A 27,465-nucleotide genomic window follows, 5' to 3' on the forward strand; every position below is an offset into this window, starting at 1 on the left:
ACGCATCTTCATTCCACGAGACTGACTTACGGACCGTCGATGGATCTACGGTCCGTAAGTCCCTTCCGTCAGCCAGGACTTAGAAAATATTTTAGCTTTCAAAAATTAGCTTCTCTGAAGCAAACGACGGAACTCCAGTATAGACCGTAAATCAATCTACGGTTCGTCAATCCATCTCCGTAGCTCCACACTTAGAATCTTCAAACATCAGGTACTGGAACCCTCGCAGTATCATTCTATGGATCAGCAGTACGGTTCGTAGATCAATCTACGGACCGTCAATGGCCACCGTGGCTCCACACTTGGTCAGATTTCCCTGATTTGCCTTACATGCCTTGCCTGCTGATCTACGGTCATCATCTACAGAGCGTCAATAGGCCTACAGTCCATAGATCACCTCCGTAGATGCCTTGTTCTGCATTTCTTTCAGCTGTCTATTTACTTTCGCGCCTAAACATCTTTCGTGCAAAACATGATAAAAACACATAAAACCCAATACAAAAAAGTCCCTAGACACACACAAATCTTAAGTGAAATGTATTAAAAATACCGTGAACTCACGGTATATGACAAGCCAAGAAGGCGATGGAAAGGTGCTTTCGGCGCGTCGCTGACCTGATCGGCGATGCTCGACTTACTCCGCCGAATGGCCCCGAAGCTAAAAATCTGGGAACGTATAAATGGAATTTTTAAAAGAGTTCACAGAGTTCCCACACATTCTAACTCTGAGTTTTTTTATCTAGAACAGTCTGAACATTGTTTTTTAGTCTTTTGAGTAGGAATTTAAAGTTGAGTTTTGATTTGGAACTAATTTTGAGCTTTGTGAAGACTTGCAATCTGTTACCCAAACTGATAGAGAACATAGTTGTTAACATTTTCTTGTTTTTTATAATGTTTGGCTAAAAACCCTATTCTTGGGGGTGTGATTATGTGATTAAATGTTTCAATTAGCTTATGGGTGTTAGCATTTACTAATTTAATTGTTGATTTGAAGTGGGTTCAATTGATAGTTGAGTTTTAATTTATGAATTGTAGTTGCAAATGCATTTCTAACTTAATATTCTACGCTTGCTTGAGAAAGAGGTTTTAGAATTAAAACTATCTATTGATGATTGTAGTGATTGGGCTATTGTGGATTCAACTTGAAAAAATGGGTCTGAATTCGATCCTACCAATCTAGCTCGAAAGAGTAGATTAATTGAGGTTTTGGGCTGCTTAGTTTGTTAGGCTTGTCGAGGTTCGAAAGAACTCGCTTGATTCGTAATAGTTGATTGAGAAATAGTTGTTACACTTAAAGCCTAGCCTACCCAGTAAGATTCAACATCTTTTAGTAGATAATAATCACCCATATATCGAAATTGGCATTTAATCGATCACGTCCCCAAGGATCCCTCTCTATTTGATTACTCTCATGTTTTCGTAGTTGTTATTTGTTCACTTTAATCCCCTCAATTGACACTAGATGTCAAGCCCCTCCAATTTACTTTAATTGATTCGATAATTTCTACTTCTACAAACGATCAGAACACTCCTTTCACTTCGTAATTGAATTCTCTACCGTATCACTCCATGTGGGATCGACCCCAACTCTTCGTTGGGTTTATACTTGATTGCGACCACCTACACTTAGAATTTAATGAAGTGTAGTTGAGCGTTATCACCCAGGAAGATTGAATTAAACCCTAACTTAAATTGAAAATCTTTCTTTACAAAATTAGAGATTTTTGGAACCCTATGGAGGAAAATACTCTATAGGTGAACACTAACATACCTTAGCTTCCAATGCCCACATTCAATGGTGAATTGGAGTTCTTCAAGCCAAACCTAGCGTTCTCCTTCCTTAGTTCTTGAGGGGAAATTTGGGGGTGATCTTAGAGAAAATTTAGGAATTTAAAAGAAAGGTTTAGGTGGGTAGTTTTTAGGCTTAGGGGACATATATTGGGCTTAGGATAAGGATCAAAACGACCTAGTTTAGGCATTAATCAATTAGGGAAAAGACTTAAAAGCCCTTAAAAATAACTGTCGACTAATTCCTATGGTTTGGACCTATGGTCCGTAGGTCCTTCTACGGACCGTCCTGGTCAACCATGGAAATGATCAGAGACCCTTAATTTGGCCAACTTTTGACTGACACAATCTACGACTCGTAGGTCATTTTACGGACCATAGATATCAACCGTATAACCCAACCTTAAGCTTTAAGATTTCACTAAGTCTAGGAGTCACCTACGAGACCTATCTACGATTCGTAATGAGATGACGGGCCATCCTGGTAAACCGTAAAAAGGATACTGGACTTGTTTTGAAAAAAATGATTTCCCCCTTCCTACGGTTGCCACCTACAGCCCATAATAGCTTCTACGATCTGTAGATGTGAACTGTAGACACAACCTTCAACCCATAGATTCATTTTATCCTTAATCCAAATTTTGAGGTGTTACAAAGATGCCCCCCAAATAAGGTTAGGAATATATGTTAAGTTTGATTCATTCTCTATTATTTGCTACCTTGAATCATTGACGAGAGATTTATTCACTGCACGATTTGCAGATTTTTGATTTGATGAAACAAATTTTCCGCTATTAGGGCGAGAGAAAAAAGAACTTAAAAGAGAAATTGCATGGAAAGTTTCATCATTATCTCATTTTGATCCACGTTCCCCCTATGTGTGAACATGAGATTCAGAAAATCATCCATTTGAAGAAAATAGCAAATCAAATGTCAGACGGATTTACTGATTTGAAAAGGACAACTAAGTCACATATTCCTACAAATAATGTATCTATACGAATTGATGTTCCAACAGGACCATCTACTAGTGTCATAGCTTCTGAATCTCATACATGCCTGAAGTGTGGCAGGCCGTTGGGTTCAAAGGATAAAAATCATAGAAAAAAAGCATGAAAACTTACACATAAAAGGATCTCACAAAGAGAATCATGATTTGATTAATCAATAATATTTCTAAAGAAATCAATGAACCTGAGTCTCAGGTGAATGAAGAACTATCAATAAGTTCTACTAATAATGAGATAATACTAAATTGATTAAAAAATATGATGGATAATGTTTTTTTTCATATAACATTGCACTTAACATTATGTAAGAAAATGAGGATCTTGAACATCTATCAGTCGAAGAATGTCGGCGAAGATGTGATTGGCAAAAATAAATTCAATTAGAATTCAATTCACTTGCTAAACGTGAAGTTTTCGGACCAATAGTCCAAACACCTGATGATGTATAATCAATTGGCTATAAATGGGTCTTTGTGCGAGAAAAATGAAATTTTAAGATACAAGGCACGCCTTATTGTACAAGGATTCTCTCAAAGACTGAGTATCGACCATGAAGAAACAGATTCACCAGTTATGAATGCAATAACTTTTCGATATCTCATCAGTTTAGTTATACATGAAAATCTTGAAATACATCTGATGGACGTGGTTACAGTTTATCTTTACGGTTCACTTGATAATGAAATTTATTTGAAAATCCAAAAAGGGTTTAAAATGTCTAAAGCATATAGTTCAAAATTTGAAAAATGTACCCAATCAATCAAATTACAAAAATCATTATATGGTTTAAAACAATCAGGGTGCATGTGGTATAACCGCTTCATTGAGTATTTGATAAAAGAAGGTTATATAAATAATATCATTTGTCCTTGTATTTTTATTAAGAAAACAATGTCAAAGTCTATTAAACTTGCTATATAGATTGATGATGTAAGTCTCATTAGAACTCCAAAAGAGGTCCAGAAGACAATTGAATATCTAAAAATAATTGAGATGAAAAATCTTGGAAAGACAACTTTATCTTGGTATGCAAATTGAATATTTAGCAAATGGGGTCTTCATCCATTAATATGTCTATAATGAAAAAAAATTGAAACGATTTTACATGGACAAGGCACATCCATTAAGTACTCCAATGATTGTTCGATCACTTGAAGTGAGTAAAGATCCGTCTCGACCTCAATAAGAGATGAGGAACCTTTTGGTCCTAAATTATCATATTTTAGTGCAATTGGTGCACTTATGTATCTTGTTAATGCTACGAGACCTGACATCACATTTTCTCTTAATCTGTCAGCAAGACATAGTTCTTCCCCTACACAAAGACATTGGTACAAAGTTAAACATATATTGTGATATTTAAAGGGACCAATGATATGAGTATGTTTTATACCAAACAAACATAGTTTAGATCTCGTTGGTCATGTAGATGTAGGTTATTTATCTGAACCAGATAAAGCTCGATCTCAAACAGACTATTTGTTCACATATAGAGGTACTACTATATCATGTCGATCTACGAAACAATTCATAGTTTCTAATTCTTCAAATCATGCGGAGAAAATAGCTATTCATGAAGCTAGTCGAGAATGTGTATGGTTGAGATCAGTGATACATTTTATCAAAGAAAGGTGTGGCCTGAAGTGTGATATTAAGGTACCCACAGTCCTATTTGAAGACAATGTTGCATGCATAACCTAATTAAAAGGAGGCTTTATAAAAAGAGATAGAATGAAGCACATTTCACCAAAATTATTCTTCACACATGATCTCCATAAAAGAATGATGATATTGATGTACAACAAATCCGTTCAAGTGATAATCCAACAGATTTATTCACCAAATCTTTACCAGCCTCAACTTTTGAGAAGATGGTACGCAAGATTGGAATGTGAAGAATTGTGGTCTTTATGGGGGGGGAGGGGGGTTTTAAAATACGTGTTGCACTCTTTTTTCCTTAGTCTAGATTTTGTCCTACTAAATTTTCCTAGCAATGTTTTTAATGAGGCAACAAGCAAAATGCGTATTTAAAGATATATGTACTCTTTTTTCTTCACTGAGTTTTTTTTCCCTCTCTAGTTAGATTTTAATGAAGCATATTGTTAAGCAAGATGGAGTGTGGATTGTTTGTGGAATTGTCATGGTAGGAATGTGGATGACTTGTGCAGAACATGTATGGCTTGTGAATGTCATAATCTGCTTCACGTATATGGCCTATAAATAGCCTATGGTTAAGAAGAAAATAATATGAACTACTACTTCTACTATGCTTTATCTCTCTCATTGTTCATTGTTCTTTGTTCTTTAGATTTAATACATAATCTTTTATTTTATAATAACAATTGATACAATATATAATAAGGACAACTGATACAACATCAAATTACACCAACTTGTGTTCCTTTATTCTTCATTCTCACATTGAACATTCTTTCAGATTTGAGTCTTAGTACTAAAATTAAAAATCCTTAATCTGCTATTAAAACCAGGAATTAAACCAGAAAGATTGGATATTCTAGCCCCTCAAAAATCATGTTGTAGCCTGATTGTTGAAGCAAATAATTCCACCAGTCTACACATAATAAATTTCAATTTTCAGTATTTGCAATAAAGAGATTGCTGACAATACCAAAGAAGCACCTCCGCAAGTCCCCCGTCACATAAACAGCATTTTAACAGCGGTCCAACTCTGGGAACTGACATGATATAATGCTCGAGGATAGATTTCAAGATCTAGTAAGAATACAACAATCAACAAATCATTTTGGATCAGTCTTCTAGCTCTCTCTCTCTCTCCCCTCATAACTGATCTCTCATATTCTAAATGAGATGGTGAGGAAACCATCATTACATCGTGAGCATCTTCCCAATGAGTGCTGCAAATATCAAATGTGGGAAACCAAATCTCGTCCAAGTAAATACCCGTCTGATGAAGCAGCATCAAAGTGCCATGCATGGGTAAACAAGCAAAGTTACAGATTCTCGCATTTACCTGCCAAGGAGAAGGGGTTAGAGAAAAGTACAAGGAAAGATAGTCAAGCGCATCAATGAATGGTCGTCTGAAAATTCACCTGACAAGTGATAGTCCATGAGCGAGATGCAACATATTCTTGGCAAGCAAAGATTCACCATAATCGGTGAGCAAGAGAGCAAAGGTTTCATATGAAGCAAGAAGGGAGCTCCAGCCTGGACTAGATAGATACTCCTGAATAATAATAGTCCTTTCTGAAGCCTAATTAGAAGACTATTGTCTTGCACATTCTTTACAGAACATATCTGCACAGCAGATAAGACTAGCCCAATTCTGTCTAGCCTATATGCCAGATACTACAGGATAAAAAATGGACTGTGATTTTACACTGGAAAAAATAATCCAACCACGAAGCTTGTTGGAATCCCACGTTAAGGTGGTTGCACATTTCTAATGTTGTAGATATTCATACAACCATATTTCCACTTCATAACTGGTGCACATGCACTCAAAGTTAGTTCAGATCTCCTAAAGTTATTAGATATGGATTACAGATAGACCCTCTAACCTCGTATATAAAACAAGGTTAGATGGTCTAAAGTTAGCTATGTTCTATGTTATATGGTCCTCATTGCCTTGATGTGCTGGTTTCAAATGTAAGCAACATTGGTATAGCCTATAGGTACTTCATGCCAAAACTGTACATATCCATATGGTTATGACCCAAAGCTGAGTCCATGTAACATAGACTAGTATTCCCATTACACCTTCTGCAGAAGCATGGTAGCCACGCCTACTTCGTCTCCAATATGCATTCAAACCATAATCAAATTGAAAAGAGCAATGAGTGATTTTACCGTTACAAAACTGGCCTGCCATCACTGACTCCATTGAGGAGTTATTAACTGGACAGACATCTATAATCCAGAGCCCGTGCCTGAAGTTGGAACAGCAATAATAGAAAAGATAATCAGATGACACAAAGGAAGTTTCCGCTAGAAGAAACTACCAAGTATTTCACATAGTAATAAAATACAATAGAGCTCATCCTTTAAGGATGTCAGGTCTGCCTACACTAGGCCAACATGCAACGGCTTTCCCCGTTGAGGGCTAACTTACCTTGCTTAGAGGTGAAATGTCTACAGTCTTATCATAGTAGTCAGGAATTAAGATATTGAACTGTAAAATGAAGAGAAAAAAACAGTAAAATGGAAAAATGGTTGGATATGCCCTGACAAGATTGCTAATTAATTTGACTTCTCCCCTTTCTCATTAGTCTATCAAGGTTAGGGCAAGACCTTATCCAACTGCAGTTAAGAATAGCTTCATCAAGTGAGAGCCGATATTGTAGTTACAAAGTTTAGCAGGAATTTCTAGAGAATTAGTCAAAAGATCTTGTTTCTCTTCCCCTTAGTACTTATAACTCTTGGCAGAAGGGTTTGATTCTATTCTGAACACGATCCCGATCAAGGCAAGCTGGTAACACATTACTCTTGGCTCACCTATTCTTTCATTTTTCTGGTCAATTGTTGCAAAAGGAGAAAGGGATTTGAATCAATAATAGATTCAAGTGTGCCACTTAACATGATGAGAGGACCAAGGTCCAACCGTTAAATAAGTTCAAATAAATTAAAACGGAGGCAGTACCATCCAACACATGTTCTTGCACGCGTCGACATGTGTCGTTTTCTCTATTCATTTTTTACAAGACATCTATGATTGTGGGAACGTCCTCCCGTCCCGTAACCATCCCGGAAGTTTCAACATGTTTAGATGACCAAATGCTTCTCCGACAAGGAACAAAGACAATTGGGATCTTCTCCGATGTGGAACAGACTTAATTCAAGATATTCCAACCATATATTCATTGAACAGACTCATTTGTACGACTCTGCCACAGATTCAGCACTAATCAAGTTGACTACAACTTAAGAGTTCGGTACCTGATTCTCAAAACATTCCTATGACATTTTTGGACAAGTCCAAACACTTTCCAGGTAAATCTCATTTTTTGAGGTACAATACAATTCACCCTTTTCCAGTCAAGTTTTCTGATAGACTTGGTGTAGTTTCACGAGGCTTCAGAAGATTTGGGTCAAGAAGATGAGATCCAACACTTCAAATGATCAGATGGTCTCTTGCCTGATTATGTTGGATTCCTTTCGTACAAAACATTTAAACATATTCTTCCGAGATAGCTTATATCGTCATGACAGGTAATACCGTAATAGAATGGCTTGTGTCTCCCAATCTCCAACTCTTAGTCCTTGGGTCACTAATTCACGTGCTTCTAAGTTCTAATCACATTTTTAGTAATAAGTATCTTTTACCTACTATGTTTCACTCTCATCTCCTCTGATAGTCACACTGACCAATATATCTCAAATTATGGCAACGAAATAGGTAAAGTTAGCCTAGCTCCTACTTTAACTTTAAATTTAGTTCTTCATGTAATATCATGTTTCATTAGTCGTTTATCCCAAACATTTAACTGCTCAGTGACTGTCCACAACAACACTATTGTAAGATACATGAAGGTAGTACGGGGCAAATCATAGGTTCCAAGCATGAATGACATGAATTTTATTACCTCAGCCTTCCTAAATTGTCCAAAGTGTGTCCTTTATACATAGCTAATCATGTTATTGCTTCACTGGGTATATTACATAGATGATTGGTACATCCTAGTTCATCAAAGCTTCAGAAAATGGTATCTTATTTGTCTCACTTGTCTACTTTAGAATGTGAGTTGTGTCAATTCAGTAACCACACTTGCTCCTCCTCCCTCAAGTCTGATAATAGAGCAAAGTCTCTTTTCTTTTTAGTCACTTTAGATGTTTGTCTTTCTAGTTGGGTCAGTCCTACTTTCAGATTCCGCTAATTTGACAGGTTCATTAATGATTATTCCAGCTCCACTTGGATATTCTTGATGAAAAGACAACTTAGTTGTTTTACATTTTTCAGATTTTCTATGTTGGAATGGTGTCTATATCCACACTTCTCATAGTGATTATACACCAAACTATTTATCTTCTCCATTTCGGCAATTCATAAAACTCTCATGGGATCATTCATCAAACAAGTTCTTATATATCTCAACAAAATAAGATAGCTGAGAGGAACAATAAGCATCTCATTGAGACTGTTCACACCCTACCTGTACATGTTCCATTGCAATTTTGGGGGATGCAGTTCGCAAATATTGTTATTTTATTAATCTTATGCCTTCCTCTGCAACTCAGAATCAAGTCTCATACCCTAGTTTGTTTCCTCACTCAACTTTCTTTTTCTCTCCCACCTTATGTCTTTTGGAGGCTTTGTCCATAACTTTACCAAAGACAAGTTAGCCCCTGTGCTCTTAAGTGTGTATTCTTAGGTTATCCAAGTGTGCAAAACAAATATCAGTGCATCTCACTTGACATCCAGCAGTACCTTATATCCGTCAATGTTACCTTCTTCCAAATTCAAACCTTAATTTGCACCCTTCTCTCCCGCACACCAAAACATTTATGAGGTTTTACCAATTCCATCTTTTGGGATTCTGACGTTATCTCCCTTCCGCCACCCAAAAGCTATGTTGCTGAGACACAGGTGCAGGTGTCCTATATGAGTGCAGATCTAGAGGTCAGATCCTTCATGATCTAAATTTTAAGATTTTGGAGACACGGATCCAAATATGGATACGGGTGCGGGGATTCAGCTAAAATAATTCAAATATCTAAAAAATAGAGTTACAAAACCTAAATTATGAGATATTGAGGAGAATATTGATCAAGCGAAGAATCCTCAAATGAGATTAAAGGAAAAAGGAGTGACGGAAATTTCTTTATACAAGATATTCCATTGTCTTCAATTTCACTTAGCTTTTGTTTTGATTACAAAAAAAAAAAACTGTCCGAAATTTCTTCATCGATTTTTGGTCAATACCCAAAATCGGCTGACCAGATCGTGTACGGATCCCAACCCACACCAATATTGTGTCAACATGAGTGCAGCACCAAAAGTAAAGAGTCGGAGCAACATAAGCCCAAAAGCAAGAGAAATTTTCATGTCTTTGGCTCATGAAAAAGAACCAGGCCCACACGTAAAAAGGCATGTTGAATATATAATTAAGTAAAAAGAATGTGCTCCCTCTTATAGCTTTGCTTTAAGTTTTAGATGAGATGATCACACACTTCAACATGACCTCTGTGATATTGGTAAAGACTCGAATAGCTTCCACTATTGGCAAGCTATATCGGCCATTGTGTTCAAGTCAATATTTTCTTCTTCTGATCTTCCTTTTGATGTTTGGTGTTGCTCTTTTCTTCAACAAAAGGTGCCCCTAATCCCTAGAGGATCGTTCATGCACCGCTCCTCTAGGACTTTTCAAGCATCGTTCTCTCTCGTGACCAACACATCTACTTTTTATATGATCAGTGCCCTCTTCCAAGACCTATAATTTCTTTTCATTGCTCTGTCATTCAAGAATGTTCAGGAGATTTGCAAAACCATATCTTTTTCAATGATTGAGAATAGATTTCTTTTCATATGTAGTTCTTTTGTCGTCCACACCAACAATTTTCCTTAGGAAAGAATTCCAACTCCGCTTTTCTTTTTGATGATTTTGCACTATTCTAGATATAATTTGACATCAACTCTCTATTGTTCAAAATAAGCAAACTTGAGTTGGTTTTCCCATTTCAAATTTGAAGTGGCATGTTAGAATATCAAGTGAATAGGTGTCTATATTCATTGTACTAAAATAAGTAAAATCATATAGAATATTATATATGATACCTTAGTATTTTTTATTTTTTTATGACGAGGGAAACCGCAGTCGCTACCCTTAGAGTGCGCACAGGGTTTCTATGCAATAGCTCGCAAACCACACAGGAGAGTAACCTACACTAGGCAAACCCGGTGCAACGAACTCAACCCAGAAAGCAAACCCCTTGCTTTCGCTGGCAAGGGGTTTCGAACTTGAGACCTCCAACATGGAAGTCCCAAGCCCAAACCACTAGGCCACCCCAAAGGGTGATACCTTAGTATATTTTAATCATAGAATATTTACTAACCTAATTAATTAGCATAAGGGTTTACCAACCATACTATACATAGCCTAAGACTTCTATACAATGGGCACCTCTTATACATTGTTAATCAAGACAATGAGAAGCTTTTCTTATGTTCAAATATAAAAACCACAATTTATCAAATAATTCCTCAATTTGAAGCTGATTATAAATGTGTTATACATATAGTTGGAATGGATCTTTGCCAATGGTTTGTGGTAAGAGTTTAAGCAAGAATGCAACACTCAAATGCCTTCACCAGAATGTATTTTAAAGAAAGTAGATTTCAGAGTTTCACCCATAAAAGATAACAGTGAGCAGTTGTCCCTAGGGACTTTAATCTATTACATCGAAGCAAATCTACATATAACTAACAAATATGTGATTTCATGTACAATACAGGGGAGAATGTAAATGGTTTATTTCAAACTCAGATGCCTAGATCAATTATCTTTTGTTAACACAGTCTCTACTCCGTTGGCCCAGAAAACAAGAAAAAGAAAAGAGTAAGAACCATGAGATAGAGCCAAGCAACGGTCAAGCTTTTTCAAAGTAAATATCCATAACAGAAAGTTTGACTGATTAAAGCACCAATACAGAACTATTTATGTCAATGCTCAAATGTTCGACAAATTTGAACAGGAAATGGTGAAACGGAAAGCGTCAGAATGACATACTACAGACTGTTATTCACTGGAAACAAACTATTGGTTGAATAATTCTAACATGTATTCAGATGCAAACAGTAACTGCAGGTAAGCCGTAAATGTACAGGAAGATTCCCATTATGGTTCATCAGGTAAAGCCACTTCACATTACGGCGGAACATCTGACATTATCATATAAGTTGAGAATGACAAAATAATCAGTCTTTCTCCCCCCTGCTCAGGAGAAACAAGAAACAGGACAAGCATAGAGTCGCAACGATGCATACCTCAATTGAAGAATTCTAGCAAGTTTAGACAGTAAGTTGTCAAGTAATGGTAAAGGATCAACTCTTCTAGCCACCAACAGCAGTCAGAAAACTTCACTTTTACATGGTAAATTGTCAACAAAACAGAATGAGCAGCTTCTCTACCCCCCAACAGCAGCCAGAAACTTTCTCTTGCTGACTGGCTCCTCTTGCATAACCACTACATCTTTCACCTTTTCGAGCAGCTGCTCAAGTTCTGTCACTCCAAAGCTCTCATAGTCCAAAGGCCTCTTGTACCGCAGTTTATATATTGCCTCAAAATTACTAAGAAGAATCTGACAAAAGTAGCTCACAAGGATCTCTTGAATCTCATACTTGAACCTTTGGAGGCTTTGTTCAACTAATGCAGCTGTATCAGATTTCTTACGCCCCCCATGTTCTATAACTAATCTTTCATCACCTGAGAACTCATCTGAAGATTCGGGTGTAGTCACAATATCAGCATTCACTACTTGCATTCTTTTTCCTTTTCTATCCGTTTTTGCCACAATCAAGGGAGGAGTACTTGGTCTGGCTCTTCTGTTACGGAGGTAAGCAAACTTTCTTTGGCCTTTTCCCTCGACAGATATAGCATCAGCCATCTTCTTCAGAAGATTCATAAATTTACAAGCCCCATATTCTGAAGTATAAAGCAGGTTCCCATAAAATTTCTGGTACTCTACGGGGATATGTGTAAGAGGCAAGCAACCTCCAAATAATTCAAGCAACTTCACCAGCTGTCCCTTCAAACCATTTATATCCCCAGGAAGAACCGACGTTACATCACTCTGGCCAAATAAAGATGGACCTACAGCTGGAACCTCAGTTAAACCAGATGGAAGGCTGTGAGATGGCATACCCCCAGGATGACATGGCAAAGACATTGAAATGCCATTATATTCAGCTAGAGACTCTGATATCATTGAGAAATTCCTTGCATTGTAATTGCTTCGAGAGAGGCCTCTACACACTGTAGCTTCTTCTTCATTCTGTTTATCTGAATTCTCATACATCTGGCAACCCATTAGCATCCCAGAAACGTCTGCCACACCTCCACGAGGAGGAATTAAGGCCTTCACAGGGGGGAAAAGACCTTCACCTCGGGCCACACTTGGCCAATCCCAGACAAAACTCCCTGCATTACATAAAGCAGATGAAACACTCACTCTAGCAGGAATGACAAGAATTACATTGTATCCTCGTTGACCAAGAATGTGAAGGGCAGGAGAAAAATCAACATCTCCTGAAATTAGCATAATGGATGATGGTTGAGGATTGTCAAGAGCAAAAACAAACATGTCAACCAAGATCGCCTTATCGGCTGCATCCTTCCTTCCATTAGGAACATCTATGAGTTTAACACCAGTCCTCTGACAGCCCTCTCTTAATCGCCTGGGGAAAGCATTAAAATCTCCATAGGCAGAAAACATAGTGACCAGTCCCTTGATTACAGGATGGACCCACAGAGCCATTCTGATATTGCCAGCCACATCCTCAGGGCGTACATTACTAGGAACAGGACAGTTCTCAATATCCCAAAAAATTGCCACAGGTCCCTGTGTAGCATCTGGGACTTGCGGGGAGAGGGATAGTGTTCCTTTCATATTTCTACTTTCCTTGGGCTTCTCAATTTGTTCAGACGATTCTGAGGACAATCCAGAAGATGATGTAGCAGGATGTGCCGTCATTATCCAATTAAAGTTTCTATGGTCCTTGGCTTCCTGTAGATGGCCAACAAAATTAGTTACAAACAACTAGAACCTATTCCAAGTTTTTCCATAGATAGCTGAATCAATACACGAAACCCATGAAAGCAGGAATATTTTCAAACAGTTCCAATAAATACCAAAATATGCAAGCCCAACAGCAATCAACTCCAAACAATTGTCAACATTAGTTTAGATGCTAATAAGGGAGACCAAATTCATAATTTTTCACTTTACGTGAATAAAAATGTCAATTTTACATGATGTAATGCCTGCAACCAATTTGGCAAGGTAGCCTTTTTTATGATTGGAAACACAATGGAAAACGATCTCCACTATTCAAAATAAAAGCTTAACATTCACTTAAGCAACGTTGTGGCTGTAAATACGAGAGAAACAGGAGATATGCATGACAGCACCATGGCAGAGTATGGGATATGTATCAAGATGGCCGTCTTATGAATCATGTATCATATGATAAATCGTGTTGTAAGATACATGGCAAAGTTTAAACAATGCATAGAAAGAAAAAATAAGTGACTAAAGAGGATTTTATTTCCTTCTTATAAGTCACTGAGAGGCTTGTTTAACACAAGGTAATTTATCGAGGAGAGGTTTTCCCAAAATAGATGCCACAGGTGTCCAAAAGCTCCAGAGATCCTTAATCATCTCTTTGTACATTACAACAAGGACTGGCAGATGAGGTCTTATTTCATAATCTTTTTGCAATGAACCATGCCAAACACACCGAAAAGATTATACTAAGTAGGGAAAGGACAAAAAAGCAGGTTAAAACAATGTGGAAAGCAGTACCCATGTGCATTTGTTGGACAGTTCAGGTAGAGAATTGTACACATCTAATCATAGACGCTTTGAAGAAAGGAAAAAAAGCAAAAACGCTTGTTATGCTTGAAATCAGATGTCTTTAACCCTTTAAGTTTTGGTGCAACTTGAAAATTACATATGAATCAGACACTATGGACTTTCTGAATGCTTAGAGAGTCTAAATTCACTCTGTTCGTACAGATTTTTGAACAACCACTTTGTGCTATAGTGATTAGCTGAAAACTCACCCTTAAAATAAGAATCCAAAAGCAAATCACTCAGCGCATAAACAGAACATGCTACTAATACTAGTTTGAAGTCCATCATTCTTGAGAAGCAAAAAACCTCACATCACCATTCAGCCCATCTGCCCCACTTCAGCACTCTTCTTGCATTGCATAGTTCCACATCTATATACATATAATGGGATAGGTTTCGCAGATCTAGAGATATTCAGTAATGAATTATGGTGATAATTAGAAAACAGAAAAGTCCTCCAAATAACAGGTCGGATCATTTCAAAATTTGTTTACACATGGTGACTGAGTAACCAAGTGAACACTCAACATAACATCAATGCAAACCAAAAACTTCTTGAATTACCAAACATAACTTTAAAAAGATAGAAATTCTTAGAACAGTTATTCCCCAAAATATATGCATTCTGCTTCGATATTAATTGAGTTCTACCATGCTTCTTTTGTAATGTGGGGATATAAATTTTAAGGACAGAATGTACTAGTTTCCTAACAATAAACGTTATCTAAGTCTAAACTAGTTCTTAAACATGCAAACACTTCCTTCTTCTCTTTTTGAGAAATGGAAAATGTAAACATGCAAACACTTTTTTTTTTAGAAATGGAAAATGTAAATATGCAAACATGATCAATGATCCCAATTGTGTGTAAACATGCAAACTTGATCAAAAGAAACATAAAAATATAGATTTGAGGAGTGCAAATTTCCATACCCCAATTGTGTGTTTACACTGGGTTTGTTGTTGCGTGCAAAATTTAGAACAGCTTATGGACTGGCTCTTTTGTTTCCTATATTTTTTTTCACCTTGTACCAACCCATTGAACCAAAAAAAAAATTACAAGTTGAGAAAAAGAATTGATAAATCATAATGTGCAAGTCAAGAAAGGATGAAATACTAAAGAATTTTCAATGAACAATCAACTATTACTCAATCTCAAACTAGTTTGGATCGGCTATATGAATCCTCTATATCCATTCTCCTCTATCCAAGTACTAGAATGTCTTTTATCAGTATGTAAAAATAATAGAATGTTCAATCAAGTACACCCAAATCCCAAACTAGTTACGATCCCCAGTATCCATTTCACTCATAAAAAACAGTCTATTTTCAATCAGCAATCCACTACTCTTCCATCCCAAACTAGTTAAGGTTGACTATATGAACCCTTTATATATATTCCCCACTCAACAAAAACTGAAAAACTTTCAATCAACACACAAGTACGCTTTGATCCAAACTAGTTCAACTATAAGAATCCTCTATATCCATACTTCTCCATAAGAGTTGAACCTTAACCCCAAGCTAGTTAATATCAGCTACATGATTTATTCATTATGCTCTAATAACTGAAGAACACCTCATCTTAAACTAAATAGATTTGGATACATGATCAGCTACACCTCAATACCAAACTTGTGAAGGTCGGCTATATGAAGTCCACATTTGAGTCTATAAGGAAAAAAAAATTGATAATGGTAACTGAGTCTATAAAAATTTGAAAAACTGAAGAGTTTTCAATCAATCCACTATCTTAATCTCAAAGTAGTTAGAGTTAGCTATATAAATCCTCTATATCCATTTCATTCCATAGAAGTTGAAGAATCTTTGATCAAGAAGCAACTATCATTCCACAATCCCAAACTAGTTAGGTTGACTATGTGAATCTTCTATACCATTCTTGTTCTACAAAACAGAAAAACTTTCAATCGCACAGTAGTTAGGTGCAGCTATATGCAGGAGCGTATCTAGAGTGTAGCAAGGGGATTCACCCTAACCCCTCAGCAATAAATTACACTATATTATAAGGTATTTTTAAATATTTTTTATGTATATTTATAGATTTTGAATTCCCTAACATAAAATTAGAGGTTAACTTGGTCGTTGAGGGGTTTAAAATTTACCTTGAGATTCCAAGTTCAAATCACAAACACTACATTTTTTATTTTTCAAACCCCTTAGCCGAAATCCTAGAAAGTGTCCCCTTAGTCAAAATCCTGGAGAATAAAAACTAAAGATCTCAAAAAAAAGTTTCGGATTGAGGTGCTTAGTTTTTTTATAAAGGATTCATATTGCCAGTGTATGAATCTAACTTGTTAGGATGGACTGTATGAATCCTATCTAACCATTTTTCATTGTATAAGAAGTGAAGGATATTGAACCAACAATCAACTACTCAACCAAACACTAGTTAGGAAATAATTTCAATTAGGGGTGGCAATTGGGCGGGTTGGGTCAAATTTGGACGAGTCATAATGGGTCAAGACTCAACCCAACCCAAATTTGTTTGGGTCAAAATGGGTTGGATCAAAACGGGTCATAGAGCAGGTTAAGACCCAACCCAACCAAATTTTTAATAGGTTTAATTATTTTATTTGTTTTTTAAAATATTTTAGTACCTAATAAAACTAGTTTTTTCTTAATTATGACTATATATAACATATCAAATTAAAAAGATTTTGACAAAATTTCTAATGAGTCAATTTGGTTTTACATATCCACTCAATGGGGTTATTACTTAAACGGGTTAGGAGATTGGGTTTGATTTTTCCACACCCAATTTCAATGAACAACCCAGTAAAATGCTCATCCCAGATTAATTAGGGTGTACTACATGAACTATATCCATTTGGTTCGTGAAGAAGTTTTGGAATGTAAAACTAGAATATTTAAGCAGAACGCCAATAACTGATGTGATTAAAACAAAAACGAACAGTAGTTGGGAATTCATCATCAGAAAAAACAAGGGGAAACTCTTGAATTGTTGAGATTGAAGTGGAAAGACAATATTAATTGATTAACACTTAAAATAGCAAATCGCGTATAGGAAAAGAGATGGAGAAAAGGGGAGTACCGCAAGAAGATTGAATTTCGGAGCAAAGAACCACCAATCTCTCAAGTGATTCTGCAAGAGACGATACCAGACGAGAGTCTACAAATCTCTACACTCATTCAGATTTGCCAAAGACAGGATATACTACGTGAATGTATCCTGCAGCCAAAATAAAATTAAGCTAAATCGCGCAAGGGGTGAGCAAAAATATCGGAAAAAACGAATCAAATCAAATTAATTCAATTTTTCGGTTTCGATTTTGATTCGGTGGTTTGGTGTTAGAGTAAAAAAAATGGTGTACCGAAAAATTGCAATGTTATTAACTAAATTTAAAATAATATTTTAAAATTTTATTAATTATATATTTTAAATTTTAATCCAAAACATTTTAATCTTTTTACCCATTCAATTTCAAATTTTAGAGCTCAGCCTTAAAACAAACAAAAGAAAACTCACAACCCACATGTTACACATCATAGTTGATAGCTAGGGGTTGACGTTCGATTTGGTTCTATAAAATTTCTATTCTGTATTTCGGTATTCATTTTTGAAAGCAATGTCAATAGCCAAGTGTGTTTGTTTAACAATTTTTTTCTGACAAAACTATGTCATATGACACCTCAAACATAGTTGCTTGTAATTTCTATAGCTGGTACAGTGGAGATATTAGAACTATTTTATATACATATGATTCTTATATACTTAGCAAAAATTAACTTTTTGTAGACCAACTATCCATTCTTCAAAAAAAATATCTACTTGTTTATTATCTCTCAGTCACCTTATGCTTATTATATTGTATTAATTAACACTTGATTTGAGGATTTCTCATCTGTTGGAAGAACTCTCTGCCATCTTTTAGTATATATATATATTACATTTAATTGTGTGATATTCATAAAATATGTTTAATTGTGTTGGTAAAATCAGAATAAATTATCAAGAACGAAGATTTAATTTTTTAATTGAAAATCGTAAATTAAATAAGATTGATATGATTTATGCTCGTAATGCAGTATTCGTAGTAATTTTGATATTGAAATCTGTCATTCCATGTTTGTTGAAGTTGAAAGAATCGTCCATGTTTAGAACGAAATTTGTCTTATGAAAAATAACTTTTTCATGTTCAGAGGGTTTATCATTAGAGAAACTTATCGAAATCTCATATATTTGGGAGTTAATTGCATTTTATTTCGAAAGTTTCCTTAAATTTTATAAAAAATTCAAATTCTTCATTGCTCTCGGATACATTCCTTGATTATCCGATACATTGCAAATGATACATTACTTAATGGGAGGGATGTGTACGAGAGAGGATATGGATGTATCTAAGAGGGGAGACATGTATCCGAGAGGGGATAAGGATGTATACGGGAGGGGATTTTTGTAATTTTTTAAATGGTAGGAAATTTTAGCGATTATGATATCTTAGGTTGTGTATTTATGTAACTTTTCCTTATTATTATATTTCTGGATAAGTATAATTATTAAAGTGTTTTTTTTTGCGAGAAATATCTAGAGGGACGTCATTTTTTTATTCATGTGAGGGTGATTTTGATTTTTGTTTAACCAAATATTTCAAAAATAGAATTGAAAAAGTTTCTTCCATGTTTTTTTTTATCAATACTTATTTTTTTGTATTTATCAGATTGCCTTAATCGAATTTGAATAAGTTTTTAGGCTAATTTGTTAATCTTAATAGGGAGGTTTAGTTTCTCGTACTCTCTCTCCGTCCACTTTTAATTGTCATGTTGCATTTTTTGAAAATTAATTTGGCTAATTTTGAAAGTTAAATTAGATTACATTAATTCGATATTTTATACAAAAAAATTAGATATTCAAAAACTATATAAAAAGTACTATAAATACAATTATTTGCATATCAATATGATGAAAAAATACATCACAAAATGTTAGTCATAGTTCTTGTAATTTGACTTTAAAAAGAAAATCATGACAATTAAAAGTGGACGAAAGGAGTAATATTTTTGAGCTGTAGGACAAATGGACAATCTAAAAATATATATGGTATAAATTCAGTTTGTTTGCAATTTGGATAGTTGGAATTTAAATTTATTTCTAAGCCTCCCTGTGATTTATATCCAAAGTAATCTTATCCGATTCTACATAATATATAGTAGTTCCCCAGATGGAATTTCTTTTGTATTAGTATATTCTTGATATCGTTTTGATTTTATCAAACTTCAATTCAATTGTTTGATTTTTTTTATTTTGAATAAGTGTGCGCCAAACACTAAATCAAGCATATTTGGTTTAGTTTAATTTTTTCCAACTTTGATTTGATTTAGTCCAGTATTTTTAAAATAATTTTATTTCTCATTTGCATCGGTGTATTTTGAAGAACTGCGATCCTTACGCCAAACATCGAATCAAAGAATCAAAGTTTCAGAAAAAAAAAATCCAAAAATCTATTCGAAGAACCAAATTAATTTGATTTAGTCTCTTTTTTTATTTTTTGATATTTATGCCCACCCCTCTGGATAGTTTACTATATTTCATCCGGTTAATTTTATCCATAGGTTATCTAGAATAAATTAAAAACTAAAAACGGCTTGTTTTGGACTTTTTGTTGAATATCAGGTGTCCTAGACATTTTCTAAATATTTCACCGTGTTTGATTTCCATAATTACAGATAGGGAAGAATTATCGTTATCCTAGATATTTTCCAAATATATTAAAAAAAAAGAAGTATACAAATAAATTAAAGCGGAAGGAGTAATGAATTTATAGGCTGAATGAACTTTGTCACTTAATAGGCTAGTCTTTTGGGTAAGGTTACTTTCTTCGAAAAATACCCTATTTCTTGCTCATCGTCTTACATAAGCTTTTTGGATAAAATCTAATTCAACATCAAATATTTACATCAAGTCAATATGTCATTCTTTCGAATATAGACTTCTTTAACTCGGCATGTGTATTTATTTTATTAAATTACTTAATCATTAGAAATTATAGTATTGTTTTGGTATAAACACCCTATGCGGATAAATTTTTACCTGTTGTTTTAGAGGTGTCCTTTCGGAAAAGAAAAGAGCACAAAGAAACCAAAAGAAGGGGAGCAAAAAAGTGATTCCCTCTTCCCCTATGCCACCATCCACCATACAACAAAAGAAGACTTAACCAAATAATGATACCTTTCCTACCAACATGGGTTGTGGTACAGTGGTGAAACTGTTTCACCCTTAGTCAGAAGTCTCGGATTCAAGCCCTAGATATGGAGAAAATCCTATTGGAAGCGCCAACTCCTGAATGGGAGCTGCAATGGGCGATCCGAATTTAGTCAGGACTCCAATATGAACTCCGAACACCGAGTGAGAAACCAAAAAAAAAGATACCTTTCTTAGAATTTGATCTAAAGGAAGTAACCTGACAAGAAATGGAATGACTTCCTCCCTAAACCTCAGCAAGGAAGCTTTTGATATAATGTTGAGACTATCTTCAGAATTCAACAATCACAGTAAATCAATATGGACAACAACTTCTTATACCAACACTTATCTGAAAGTGATGAACCTGATGAAAGTGACTTCTATCTCCCAGATTATGATAATCAAGAAGAGGATGATTCCAACTTCATATACATCATAAACACAATCTTAAGTGGCACTGCTCGTCTCAACGTCCTCTTACCCACCGCTACAATACTTGCTTTCACCATATTTGCACCCATACTAACCAATGATGGCCAATGCAACAAGTTTGAGCAATGTATGACTGGGATTTTCTTGATCCTATCGGCTGCTTCTTGCGTGTTCTTCTCCTTCACCGATAGCTTCAAATCAGCTACTGGGAGACTGCATTACGGGGTGGCAACTTTCAGTGGCATTTGGACTTTTAATGGAAGGAGGATTAAGCCTTGTGTGCCAAGAGATTATAGACTTAGATGGTCTGATATCTTCCATGCATCACTTTCTTTGATTGCTCTTCTTACATTTGCAGCATCACACACTGATGTGCTGCAATGTTATCATTTTGTTGTACCAAGAAAGGTCATCAATACTGTTCCATTGGTGATTGGATTTGTCATTAGTCTTCTTTTTGTGATTTTCCCTTCTAGGAGAAGAGGAATTGGGTATCCTTTCTTGCTGCAAAGTGATATATAATGCAGAAATTGTTGTTCTAATCTTTTCATTATACATGAAAACAGAGAAAATGTAACTATTCCAAGTGTCTTTATCTTTAAAGTTGTTAGAAGTCATGTTTTAAGACTTTCTTTCTTGAGCTATAATTTGATAGATGATATTCTTGGCACCCTTGTGTTGTGTTCTTGAATCGACATAGGCCGATTTCGATACATGACTTTATTTCTTGAACTATAAGCCAACACTCGATCCTTTTCATTTTCTCTCTTTGATGAGCAAAATGACACAACCAGTAGTTCATAAATAGTTTATCAAAAATATACATCCAGATGTTGATTACCTGATTCATGTTATAATCTAAACTACTGTAATTCAAACAAAAAGCAGATAAAGCAGAAACTCTGTGCAAGAAACTCATTTACATAATAATAATGATATACAAACACTAGTACATGCCACTCTCATTTATATACACAGCTACCAATAATATGGTGAAAAAAGATCAAAATCAGATAACAACAACATACCTAATGTAATCCCACAAGTGAGGTCTGGGGAGGGTGGTGTATCCGCAGCCTTAATGCCTTACCCTTACTATTCACATATAGCAAGTCTTTCCACAACTCTTAACTATTCTCTAAAGTTGTATGCTGGAATTCTACCAAGGTCCTGTCAGTGTCCTTCTCAAGCATCTTAACTTACTCCCCAATGGCATATTCATTTTTTCCAATAACTGCATTTAATGGAACGAAAAGTTAATAAACGACAGGACAGGCAATCAAGTTTAACTAATCACATGCATTTGTCTCGGTCTCTCACGTAGAACACATTCACTTTTGAAATTGAGGTATCTTTGCAGGTGATACCATTTTCACAAGAATGCATGATTAGGCCGTTCACTCAGGCATAGCTAATTTCCTTGAAACCTTGATCTATCTTCTGATTCACTAGCTAATTACCCTTATGGCTCATATTCTCTCAACATACCATCTCTGTATCTAGTCCATAGTTACGCAGGAAACGTAGGTAGTTATTGACTCACAGAAAGAGGTATTTGTTAGTTGTAAAAGAGGCCATTACCTGATTTTTCTGCGGGTCGATAAATTCAGCCTGCGTGAAACATTCAAATGCAAACAGTTATTACAATAACTTTCTTGTAGTGATGCTGTGAATTTCAATTTCAACATATATACCTGTTTTTCCTGCAACTCTTCATTAATTTCTTTAAGCTTCGCCACTTCAGCTTCCAACTCTAAAGTATAGGCCTGTCATACCGAAATACCATAATGAAGTCATTCATACAAAATGTAAGAGTGTAAACATGTTACTATCGATGTCTCCCCCCGCCCCCCTCAGTCTCAAAATTACACCAAGTTATAACTGAGATTCAAGATCCTAAAGCTTCAGTGAAAAGCATATACACTTCCCACAAGTCAACCTGCAGAGTTGAATGTATTTGCTTCATAAGGTTATAGATATGTCAAAGTTCTTTATGTATCTATCCTTTTCCGGGATAATGATATGATTATCAACTTTGTTTAATGCAGATTTACCGATGTTGAACAACTACAAATGCATTTTCATCTATGCAATATAATTAGAGAAGATGCTCTTTGAGAGGGTGTACAGATATTTATGATAATGCTGTCAGTAAATTCAGTTATATTTTTCTCAATTGCATGAGTATAACAGCATAAACACAAGATAACTTCAATATGTAAATATCGACATATGAGTTCACCTGCTTCCGAGCCCTTGATCTTGCTGCAGACTCTCTGTTCTTAATCATCCTCTTATGCCTTCTTTCCACAACTTTTTCCAAAGAGCTGCATGATTTCCTCCCTCTTCTACCTTCATTAAATGCATAAGGTGAAGGGGAAGGAGATGGCCTGTTCAGTTTGTCGTTAGAAATCATTTCGGATGACAATTGATTTCCAGGGGATCCTCCTTTTGCTGGTGCAAATGTAACACCACTACGCAATCCTGCCATGCCGGTAACTCCATTCTGCATAACACCGCCTTGAACAACAGTAGTATTTACAGAACGACTGGATGTGCTGACAACAAGAGCCCTCACCCTTGGGCTAGCCAGTTGGCAATTGTTCCCTAATTGCATAGGAGATGCAAAGTCAACATTCCTTTGCTTGGGAATAAGAGGTTGCTGCTGATGAGGCTGCTGTTGAGAAGATTTGACACTAACCACATTCAACATGTTACTCTCAGCAAATTGATTACTCAAAAGTCCGGGCCATTGAGTTGGTTGCTGAAAAGCGATGTTCAGAGCATTGTTGTTACTACTCGGTTCACCTAAAACACCGGCGAATCCAGCATTGTTTGAGGTTCCATTTGGCTGATTATCATCTCTCACCACTCCTGCTCTTACCAAAAATTCCTCCAACGTCATTTCACCCAAATTGGATTGCTTCTGTCCAAGATTGGAACTAACTGTTGTCTCATTCTGGAAATCTCTCCATACTTCATCCACAGTCCGCTGATTAAGTGTCTGTGGCAGTGTTAAAGAACCTTGTCTCTGCAAATTCCCCGCAGCCATTCTCCCCTCTCCAACACCAGCAGAAGATGCTAAGGCTTGAGAGTCTTCAGCTGTCCAAATATTCCTCAAGAGGTCCTCCAAATTCATCGAACCAACATCCTTTCCGAGACCACAGGTACTCTGGAGCTCCTCAAATGTCAAGGAGTACATGGAAGATTGTCTAGCTAAAGGAAAACTACCACTTCCCAATGACTTCTCACCGTTGCTCTCTATCTGTGGAGTGTCAGTAAAGTTCTTGAAGTTCAAGTAAGATCCCATTGTACAAGAACTCTCAGGGGAAATTGAAATCTGATCAAAGGTTGAGTAATAAGACATTATCAGGGAAAACCAGACTTAGTATGATACTATATATCCTCACACTACAAACAAAAACAATTTTCAGCGACAATAAATATACACATTAACAAAGAGTGCTAAAGCCTTTACCGGCATTAGTTAATTGTTATTGGATCCAATATCGCTATACGCTTTAGAACACTTACAAAGAGTGTTAATTACCTCTAAAAATACATATTTAGCGGCAATTAAACTATTATCATTAATAAATTGCCACTAAAGACCATTTTTGGTGTAGCGTCAACATTTTATGGAAGGTCTTAGCCACAATTCAAACAGTAGTAAGATGCAACCTTACTTCACTATAGCTTTAAAGAATTGAAAATCAGCAGCTAAGAAAGTAGTTGATATTTGTTCAGATCATGCTTTTGACATCAACTCACTTCAGGGCACTTTTCAAACGCGGGTGGATCCAATCTTAACGAGTAAATATTTCAAAACGTCACTCAACTATGAAAAACTATGTAGCAAAGTCATTTAACTTTGTTTTGCATCAATAAAATCACTCAACTTAAAACTCCTTTTCTCTTATATATAAAATCACTCAACCAAATTTTTCATCAAAAAACCCTATTTTATCCCCTTAACATTTCGGATATGGGCTCAATACCACTTCACATTTTGAATGGGACAATAAACCTGATAATTTAAATTTAAAATGACAAACTGTGTTATGGGTGTAAAATGGGATAATTTGATTAAAAAGTTAGTTGATTGATCTTACGGTATACAAAACAAAGTTAAATAACTTTGCTACATAATTCCTACCTATTTTCTTTTTTAATTTAAAGTGTACTCTCTAATTGAAAAGATAAATAGTTGATTCAAAAATCAACTTCAATCTCAAGTTCATTCATCCACTTTCAGCTATAAGTGAAATATACCGGAACAACATATATATTATGACAACCAAGAATCTCAATTTATTAGTCTTCTGCAAGCTCATTTTGAATCCAAAAGGAAAAACTAATCAGTGAAAATTAGAATATTAACAGGTACAATCTTTTAATTTCAAAAGGAAAAAGGTTTAAATATGACATCTAACTTAGAGAAAAGACTTTATGTCATTCGTTAAAAATTAGCTCATCAATGTTATATTCTTTGAGAAAACACAGAATACAATAAATCTGCCCTTTTAACTTGACTTCATTTCATATTTGTGTACTTCAACTTTAGGTATTTACAAGTAGTCACTCTAACTTGTACGGAGTTTTTAGGTATGCACAAGTAGTCACTTTAATTTGTGTGAATTGAACAAGTAGACACATGAGTTCTGCGTGACATAATACACATAGGATACCACGTAGGATGAAAATTGCTATGCAGGATGCCACATAGTACGTGTGTGTCTATTTGTTTAACTTTATACAAATTTAAGTGTCTATTTATGCACAAAAAAAATTAGAGAGCATGAATATGAGCTGAGACCAAATTAAAGGGCAGGACATGAGTATGAGCTGAGACCAAATTAAAGGGTAGGGCATGAATATGAGTTGTGACCAAATTCAAGGACATGGCATGAATATGAGTTGAGACCAAACTAAAGGGCAGGGCATGAATATGAGCTCAGACCAAACTAAAGGGCAGGGCATGAATATGAGCTCAGACCAAACTAAAGGGCAGGGCATGAATATGAGCTCAGACCAAACTAAAGGGCAGGGCATGAATATGAGCTCAGACCAAACTAAAGGGCAGGGCATGAATATGAGCTCAGACCAAACTAAAGGGCAGGGCATGAATATGAGCTCAGACCAAACTAAAGGGCAGGGCATGAATATGAGCTCAGACCAAACTAAAGGGCAGGGCATGAATATGAGCTCAGACCAAATTAAAGGACATATTTATGCCTTGTGCCTTGAGAAAAAGCTTTCATGCCATTATTTATTAATCGAAAAAGCTCAAATATGTCATGAAACTTCGAGAAAAGGCTCATGGTCAGCCGTTAAAAGTTTGAGTCATCTATGTCAATGATTTTTTTCTCAAATTTCGATGGCATATTTTGCGCCCTTTTCCCCTTCCATAAAGCAAAACATTAGCATCATGCAAAATGTTTGATCTTTAATTTTATTTTTATTTCATGAGCAAAAAGAAGAAGATGTGAAAAAGTAAATACTCATTAATTAGTCTTCCGCAAGCTCATTTCAAATCAGGAAAAAAAAAACACCCAAAAAATAAGCAATTATCTAATAAATCTGAAAACAATTAAAATTCAAAGCATGATCAAGAGAAGATGTTTGATCTTGATTACTCTGTTCTTAGCCGAACAAACAAATTAAAAGAATATAAATATGGAAAAAAGCAAGCTCATTTAATTAAATATTCATTCATCCAAAGAAAAGAGAATAAGAAGTTGAAGAAAATTAATAATTTATAATAATAGCAAATTAACATTTCTAAGAAAGGTTAATCAAAATGGAAAATTGACAAAAAGAAGACAGTGAGGAAATGAAGAGAGTAGTAACAGAATTGTACCTTTTTAAGAGTATAGAGAGAGCAAGCGTGTCGATCCTTTCTTCTTTGTTAAGTGTAAGGCTTAGTGAAATCGACAAGTGTATCTCTTGCTCGTTAATGGTGCCTGACAAGGTACTTCAATTCTTGTTTTTAATTTGTGTTTTTTTTACTAAAAGGCAGAGAGAGAGAGAGAGAGTGTAGGCACATAGAGGTGGGGTTTGAGCGTACGCTCATCTAACTTGTGGGGACTTGGCGTGGCGTGGGGTGAGTTTGATCAGATTCGATTCTTTAGTACTATTTATAGAAAACAAAGAGTAATATGAATAAGTGTTTATTGTGTTTTATTGAACAAATCATGATTCTTTGAGAAAATTATACTCCCTCCGTTCCATTTTATGTGAGGTACTTTGACTCGGCACGGAGTTTAAGAAAGAAAGGAAGACTTTTCAAACTTGTGGTCCAAAATGAATGATAGAAATTTGTGTGGCTGTAAATCATTTCATTAAGGGTAAAATAGACATTTTATAGTTAAATTGTTACTTAATATAGAAATGTGTCATTCTTTTTGGGACTGACTATGATAAATATATTATCCATCAATAAAACTTGTATTATATGTGTTTTATAA

At 35.5% G+C, this 27,465-nt stretch overlaps 3 protein-coding genes across 7 annotated transcripts; 1 reads left to right on the forward strand and 2 right to left on the reverse strand.

Moving 5' to 3' along the window:
* Positions 1-5,290: 5,290 nt before the first annotated feature.
* LOC102596798 (uncharacterized) lies at positions 5,291-17,670 on the reverse strand. Of its 5 annotated transcripts, none has more exons than XM_015312974.1 (5): positions 17,417-17,670; positions 14,555-14,716; positions 11,758-13,496; positions 5,870-6,706; positions 5,291-5,790 (listed from the first exon to the last, which is right to left on the reverse strand). In XM_015312974.1, the coding sequence occupies exon 3, from the start codon at positions 13,461-13,463 to the stop codon at positions 11,898-11,900; it is 1,566 nt and encodes a 521-aa protein (XP_015168460.1). In that variant the 5' UTR covers positions 13,464-13,496; positions 14,555-14,716; positions 17,417-17,670; the 3' UTR covers positions 5,291-5,790; positions 5,870-6,706; positions 11,758-11,897. The 5 variants fall into 5 exon arrangements, with proteins under 5 accessions (XP_015168460.1, XP_015168461.1, XP_006356582.1 ...); XM_015312975.1 differs by lacking the exon at positions 14,555-14,716 and adding an exon at positions 15,277-15,368; XM_006356520.2 differs by lacking the exon at positions 14,555-14,716 and having other exon boundaries at positions 6,627-6,706.
* Positions 17,671-20,884: 3,214 nt separating this feature from the next.
* On the forward strand, positions 20,885-21,520 carry LOC102604880 (uncharacterized). Its single transcript, XM_006356542.2, has one exon. The coding sequence runs from the start codon at positions 20,885-20,887 to the stop codon at positions 21,518-21,520; it is 636 nt and encodes a 211-aa protein (XP_006356604.1).
* A 379-nt stretch (positions 21,521-21,899) lies between these two features.
* Positions 21,900-27,023, reverse strand: LOC102597983 (ABSCISIC ACID-INSENSITIVE 5-like protein 4). Its single transcript, XM_006356524.2, has 5 exons — positions 26,859-27,023; positions 23,241-24,338; positions 22,693-22,764; positions 22,580-22,609; positions 21,900-22,232 (listed from the first exon to the last, which is right to left on the reverse strand). Exons 2-5 carry the CDS (start codon positions 24,306-24,308, stop codon positions 22,158-22,160), a joined length of 1,245 nt encoding a protein of 414 aa, XP_006356586.1. The 5' UTR covers positions 24,309-24,338; positions 26,859-27,023; the 3' UTR covers positions 21,900-22,157.
* Between the last annotated feature and the right edge of the window lie 442 nt (positions 27,024-27,465).

Source organism: Solanum tuberosum, unplaced genomic scaffold (genome assembly GCF_000226075.1).
Source record: "Solanum tuberosum cultivar DM 1-3 516 R44 unplaced genomic scaffold, SolTub_3.0 scf00220, whole genome shotgun sequence".
NCBI classification, from domain to species: domain Eukaryota; kingdom Viridiplantae; phylum Streptophyta; class Magnoliopsida; order Solanales; family Solanaceae; genus Solanum; species Solanum tuberosum.

Bases quoted from the DNA above. Each gene is read 5' to 3' on its own strand.
- LOC102596798 (XM_006356521.2), bottom strand. From the start codon at position 13,463: ATGACGGCACATCCTGCTACATCATCTTCTGGATTGTCCTCAGAATCG.
- LOC102604880 (XM_006356542.2), top strand. From the start codon at position 20,885: ATGGACAACAACTTCTTATACCAACACTTATCTGAAAGTGATGAACCT.
- LOC102597983 (XM_006356524.2), bottom strand. From the start codon at position 24,308: ATGGGATCTTACTTGAACTTCAAGAACTTTACTGACACTCCACAGATA. The intron at 22,765-23,240 runs GTGAACTCATAT...TCGGTATGACAG, and splicing joins GATCAAGGGCTCGGAAGCAG to GCCTATACTTTAGAGTTGGA. The intron at 22,233-22,579 runs GTAATGGCCTCT...CATTAAATGCAG, and splicing joins TCGACCCGCAGAAAAATCAG to TTATTGGAAAAAATGAATAT.